Here is a 6,500-nt window from a genome sequence, read left to right on the forward strand (position 1 = left end):
CTCCTTTATCGTGCCCATCGTTGTGGAGCAAGAGAAGCTGGAAGGTGACTTTCGGTAAGTAGTCCTGGAGTAGTAGCAATGCTGAACGTGCCTGGCTGCCATGGCACGAGTGTTTATATGCAGTGTTTATATGGATCCAGTCACTGCCACATAAAAACAACTGACCTGCCAGAAATATCTGGTGTATATTATTTTTAACAGTGTCTGTAAAACATTAGGAATTTAGAGGCCACATGCCTCGTCCTGCTCTTTTTCTCTCCGAAACTCAACACTTGCAAGCCAGATATGAAAGAAAGAAATATCGCTCACAGCTTCTGTTAAGCATTTCGTGAATTTCACCACGCTATGTTGTGCTCTTGCTTGATCTGCATTGTGCTTGCACCTCACCACCTCCCCGTCTACCTCCCCACGCCACTGCCCCCACTGCGACCGCTTTCTGTGTGCAAGGCCTGATCAATGATCGCAGGAAGAGCAGACGGGTCCAAGGAAAGTTAGAGAGTGGGTTCATCGTGTTGGTCAATTTGTCTTGTTGATAGTCCTGTTACCAGTTCTCCCATATGGTCTAGTGGTTAGGATTCGGCGCTCTCACCGCCGCGGCCCGGGTTCGATTCCCGGTGTGGGAACATTTCTTTTTTTTCCTCTCAAAAATCTCTACAGGTACATGTAGGGGAAAGTGTTTACTTTCCTGTAAAGTATTTTGTTGACAATTGCCTTTTCCGTGATGCAGTTATCACCATGTGCAGCTAAGAACAAGGGCAGAGGCTGTCGCTTTCTGTGGGTGAGTTGAACGCCGATGCCGTGATGTTTGTTAAATTGTGCATGCGTGTGAGTGTGCGTATGTGTTTGTAATCTGTATGTACGCACGCGAAATGGTGCACATGTACGTGTTGGGAGTCTACTGATGTACGTGTACAATTGTACAAGTACATATACTGTTGATTATCTCATCTGGAATCTACTTGCATGGATTTCTGCTGGCACTGCTGAAAAATGGAAGTTACATTTATGGACCCGTGTTCCATGGCAGATGTGCTGTGTGTTGCATACTCGTGTATACACTTCAAACTGCCATCGTAACTACCAGTACATGTACTTCTAGACTGTAGATTACTGTAGCTGTGTGTGGGTGTGTGTTGAACAAGCTGTGAGTGAAGTTAGAGCAGAAGTCATGTGTCCCAGTCAGGACTATTGCGTTTCTCAGTACACACACACACACACGCACACACGCACGCACACGCACACACGCACGCACACGCACACACACGCACGCACACGCTGAGCAGGGCGAAAGAAACTGTATGCTGTGATTCTAATTTTCACGCATGAAGTGATTATCACACAGCATGATGACAGATGATCACTTCGTGCATGAAATCTCGAGCCACAGAAAGTCGGTTTATTCGCCCTTGTCTCTTTCTGTGTCTAACTTACACCCAGGTGTATCGAGCACTCTGTCGAGCTACCACAGCTCGCTTCCAGTGTGTGTTCTAGAATGTCCTGTTACGGAGGCGACCAGTGAGGTGTAGGCGGGTGATTGTGCAGTGAGCGATCATGTGTGGGCGGGTGATTGTGCAGTGAGTGATCATGTGTGGGTGGATGATTGTGCAGTGAGTGATCATGTGTGGGTGGATGATTGTGCAGTGAGTGATCATGCAGGTTTCAAAGTTCAAACACTGGTGTACCTATACACAATGTGTAGTCAAACATTTTCCAGCGTGCCATCCCTACTACGTGTATTACTCAAGATCACCCCCATTATTGTGTAGTAAAGAAAAAGGACCAAGAAACTACAAGTTACGCTATAATGTCCACTAACACGTATCTAATATTGACTGAGTCAATATTAGATTTATCACGACTAACCGAAGCAGGTGTTCAATCGCTAAAAAGGAGTCAAATATAAGCGGTCAATATAGCCCTAAGGAGTGAAATATGCAGGAATATTTGACTGCTTAGGTATAGCAAAAATCTATGGGAGTCAATACTAAGGGAGTAATGACACCAGTTACTAAACAATCAGCTCATGCGTCTTTGCGTTCTTGGTCCTATTTCTTTACTATAAATTTATCCTTGGCTCTCCATCCGAGTCCAGTATTGCTGTGTGTTTGCTTTGTTTTCTAGTGCCGGCGAGTTGGAAGGTCGAAAGCTGCTGTCAACGTACTTGGTAAGCGTGTGTGGTGGCATGATGCCTTCACTTGTGTGTGTGTGTGTGTGTGTGTGTGTGTGTGTGTGTGTGTGTGTGTGTGTGTGTGTATGTGTGTGTCTGTGATACACAGACTTGTACACTGGGGCATTGCGGTGTTGTCACAGCCCTGACAATTGACTGTTTACTTGTAGGGGTCATGCCCGCTGTTCAGCAATGAAGCTAGTGTGAAAGCTATAGCGGTTATGCGAATGACATCATCGTGTATGCTTTGTATGGACTATGGTCTATTGGAGTGGCAAACTCCTGCTCATGATGTCATTCCATAAAACCAGGATAAATGATGATGTCATCGTAGTGTAGCCTCTACCTTCGCGTGATCACTGGCCATCCATATACTGGTACCAGCGAGAGTGCATAAACAAGAGTATGCAACTGTGGCTATGTGTCCGTGCGCAGCGCGCTGCCTTCATTGCGTAACATGCCTCCATCACACTCTGAAGGCATGCAATCAAACCCGCTATTTCCTGTACGAGCACATTCGTTTTTGCTCGATTCGTTACAGTTCCTACAAGTAGTACTTCCTACGCGATCTCTAAAATTTTGACGCGTAAACTCCAGTTCCGTACGGAAGTTTATTTCAAACCAGAGGGAAAGTGCGGTGTTTGTTTTTCCGCAGTGCGCGGACTGCAGCTGATTGATGTCATGAAGGCAGCGCGCCGCGCATCTGGCACATAGAAAAGAGAAGACAGTTGCATACTCTTGTTTATGGACTCTTGATACTGTACTGTACTGTAGTTTTAGCACATGTAGGACCAGTTTGAGATGCACCATTCCACGACAAGTGTGGTGCATGGGTATGGTTTCTTCAGTTCTCCCATATGGTCTAGTGGTTAGGATTCGGCGCTCTCACCGCCGCGGCCCGGGTTCGATTCCCGGTGTGGGAACATTTATTTTTATTTTTTTCCCTTTTTCTGTCAGGCTCATTCTCTCTCCTTTTCCATTTTCACTGTCATCATCCCTTTTTTTTATGGCCTGATCTGCCTTCTCTTTTCCACTTGTTCTTTGTGTGATGAAGAAATTGTACGCGACACAGAAGAAGATAGTCTACCGCAAGTTACTCCTACTCTGTGAGTTGTATTATCCAATTTATCCCTTAGTGTTTATACCTTAAACGGTACTACTCCATGCGTACACTGAAACCTGACTGCCGCTCAAGGAACCTTCAAAACATGGTCTCTGTTACCAGGTGGTCTCCTTAGCCAGGGTCATTTTGACTGGAAATAGCATCCCTTGGTGCTGGTTGCAGTGGTCTTCTAGGACAGGTGGTGGCCTTATCCGAGTGGTCGCCGAGAACGGCATTGCTGTATTTTGATCTATGTGGACGCGGAATTTGTATACAGCTATGGTTGTGAACTGTAAAAGCTGCTTGGCAACAGTACTGTGTCGCCCAGTTGTTTTAGGTGTAATTTGCTCTTTTCCTCTCTCTGGTATTGAGCCAATAATAAAAGTAGAAAGGAAAAGGACATGTGGAAACGAGTTAAGAGTAACTCTCCACCACTGTAACTAGATACTATATACACTCAAGACGTCAAGTCACGTCAAGTCAAGACGTCGAATGTCTCAGTACTCTGTCAGTTTTGTGCCCAGTTGTTGCACTTTCTGACTGTATATATAGTATCTAGTTACAGTGGTGGAGAGTTACTCTTAACTCGTTTCCGTATGTCCTTTTCCTTTCTACTTTTCCTCTCTCGTTTCTCATTGATGGCAACGGTCTTTGGTGGAAACGTGTTGTGCTGGAATGCTAGGCGCATTGCCATGCAGAGCAATGTCATGTGTATGTGTATGGTGGATGACCTCACATCGTACAGGGCAATGCTGTCACTCCACTTTGATGATCACCGGTCAGTTGTGTCATGTACTGATGATCATCGGCCAGTTGTGCATGTAAAAAATATATAAATAAAGAGAGCAAAGTCCTCCGGTTCGATAGAGTGCTCAATGCAGAAGCAGAGCAGTAACAGAGCAGTTGTCTGGAGATTGCCATCTGGCATGGAACTATTTGTTACCACAAACCGGACGCTTGGTACTTTGTGACTCGTGTAAATAAAGAAAGTAAATTATTGTGTCCGTTCCCGAAGAGAACTCACGATGGCCGCTAACACGCGGTAAACCCTAGCGACGTTGTACATTGTATTGATGATCAAACAGTTCCGGTCGAGGCAGCTAGAAAGAGTGCTCAGTGCACACATGTGCAGAGCAATATGCCCACACCGCAGGCAAAGGTCTTCTTTCGCCTGCGCTGTGTGTTCTGATGATCATGGTTTGCGGCCAAGCAGTTCAGAAGTGGACCTACAGGACTTCTAGTCTGGGTGACTGCGGACGTACATCATATTTCGCTTGTTGTGTCATACTATTAAATGTAAATATTTAGCGGTTACTTGTATGATATGGCTACGTTGGGGCGACACGTTTAAAAAAACCCTGAAGTCACTATAGCAGTTACTTGCACTGTGGAGCTCGTTTTGCTTTGCACCCCGTCGCCATTGAAGAGTCTCTTTGCGGTGCATTGTGTTGTTGTTGTTGTTGTTGTTGTTGTTGTTGTTGTTGTTGTTGTTGTTGTTGTTGTTGTTGTTGTTGTTGTTGTTGTTGTTGTTGTTGTTGTTGTTGTTGTGTTGGTGTAGTTTCCATCAACCTGTTTGACTACGTCGGCGCCATTCTCAGCTATGTCATCATTGCCATTCCCATACTGGCTGGAGCATATCCTGAGTCTCAACTTGCCTCCATCATCTCCAAGGTACGCAACACAGTCGTCATGGCGATAGGCATGCATTGAGAGCCTAACTGCCTTTAAATCTGTCCCATAAGGCCACCCTTTGTTAATTCATTGTTTAACGTCCTTTTTTTCACGAAAAGGTACGCGGGAGGGCGGAAAAAAACAAAAGCCCATTCCAAAAACTGGAAACCCCAATCAAACATTTTGACCAGTAAAGCACAACAGAACAACAAGGACAATCAAGGCTTGTTTGCTGCTACTTTAAGTTTCATGCTTACGCAATCATCAGGCAACATGAAGATCGGGTGCCGACCATGCCGGTATATATGCCAGGAGAGGGTGGTGTAAAAAGCTGTGTGAGACTGTGGGGGCTAGCGCAGTAGCGGTGATGTTTTAGGCAGGGGGCTGTGTGCAGAGTGTGTGGTTGTTGAAGGCAGGGGCTAGCAGTGCAGTGTGAGCGCGAAGTGTGTGGCTGGTGTGGGCAGGAGGTGGTGAACAATGCGTGTGGATGTTGTAGGCAGGAGGCTGTAGAGCTAGCAGTGTCAGCACTCTGGGTACATCCTTCGGTGACCAGTAAAGCATGTGATATATACAATATTTCTGGGTCTAACGGCACTTGCAGGCATAGAACAACACTCTTTGATGGTGCATTGGAGCACATGCCTGATGAATCCAACAAAACAGGTACATAGCATGGAGTTAGCATGTCATGAATTCATTACATCTGGATTTTTACTAGGGCACACACCGTACGATGTTTAAAAGCCAACAAAAAAAGAAAAAGAACACAAGACAAAGGCATGCCCGGGAGGCAAGATTATAAGTTTAAGGTCATGATCGGCACACGTGTGAAACTACACAATCATGTATTTACAACTTCGCATATTATTGGTACTACTACTTTCTTGTTTTTTTTCCGGTCGGAGGCAAAAAGGTACGCGGGCGCGGACGTTAAACAACGAAAAAAGAAAGGGTGGCCTAATGGGATTTTGCTAGCCACATATGACAGCAGAATGGTGCCATTTCTGTTGGTGGTGCTGGTGTGTGTGTGTGTGTGTGTGTGTGTGTGTGTGTGTGTGTGTGTGTGTGTGTGTGTGTGTATGATTGGGTGCGTGTGTGTGTGTGTGGGGGGGGGGGGGGTATGTGTGTGCGTGTGTGTGTGCGTGTGCGTGTGCGTGTGTGCGTGCTTACGTGCATTCTAGCTGTTGTCCACATGCACATGCTACTGACGACGTGTGGTATGACTGGACGTGCTCATTGCTGTGTTGTGCTGTGCTGCAGGCTTCCTTCCAGACAATCTACCTCATCTTCCAGTTCACGCAGCTGTTGGACATCAGCCGGAATTTCACCAACATTGCTGCCTATGTCCATCGGTAAGCTCTGCTCCGTGTTTTGTTTTGTGTGCTTGCATTGGCCTTGATCCTTGAAGGGTGGTGGCGTTCCTACGGATGAGGAAAACTCGCCCTTTGGCCGAGTCTCACGCGCGCTCGTGCGCGCGCGCGTGCGCGCGCGCAAACCGTGAATAATTTTGCATTGTCGCTTGTCAGTGCGGTCGGTGCCAGGGTTTGTTTCGTGAAAACT

General features: G+C 46.3%; 1 protein-coding gene and 2 non-coding genes across 3 annotated transcripts in view; all 3 read left to right on the top strand.

Annotated features, from left to right (window-relative positions):
- LOC135818183 (lysosomal cobalamin transporter ABCD4-like) overlaps window positions 1–6,292 on the top strand; it is a gene marked incomplete at its 3' end in the record, with an annotated part of 15,989 nt that extends 9,697 nt beyond the window's left edge. The window contains 6 exon segments of the mRNA XM_065331531.1: window positions 1–54; window positions 728–778; window positions 2,122–2,164; window positions 3,222–3,273; window positions 4,828–4,940; window positions 6,201–6,292. The exon segment at window positions 1–54 is cut by the window's left edge and continues 72 nt beyond it. Coding sequence (XP_065187603.1) covers window positions 1–54; window positions 728–778; window positions 2,122–2,164; window positions 3,222–3,273; window positions 4,828–4,940; window positions 6,201–6,292 — 405 coding nt within the window.
- On the top strand, window positions 552–623 carry Trnae-cuc (transfer RNA glutamic acid (anticodon CUC)). The gene has a single exon. It is a non-coding gene; the product is annotated as a tRNA-Glu (tRNA).
- Trnae-cuc (transfer RNA glutamic acid (anticodon CUC)) lies at window positions 3,019–3,090 on the top strand. Its single transcript has one exon. It is a non-coding gene; the product is annotated as a tRNA-Glu (tRNA).
- Window positions 6,293–6,500: the final 208 nt, after the last annotated feature.

The sequence above is a fragment of the Sycon ciliatum genome, chromosome 5 (assembly GCF_964019385.1).
Source record: "Sycon ciliatum chromosome 5, ocSycCili1.1, whole genome shotgun sequence".
Taxonomy (NCBI): Eukaryota; Metazoa; Porifera; class Calcarea; order Leucosolenida; family Sycettidae; genus Sycon; species Sycon ciliatum.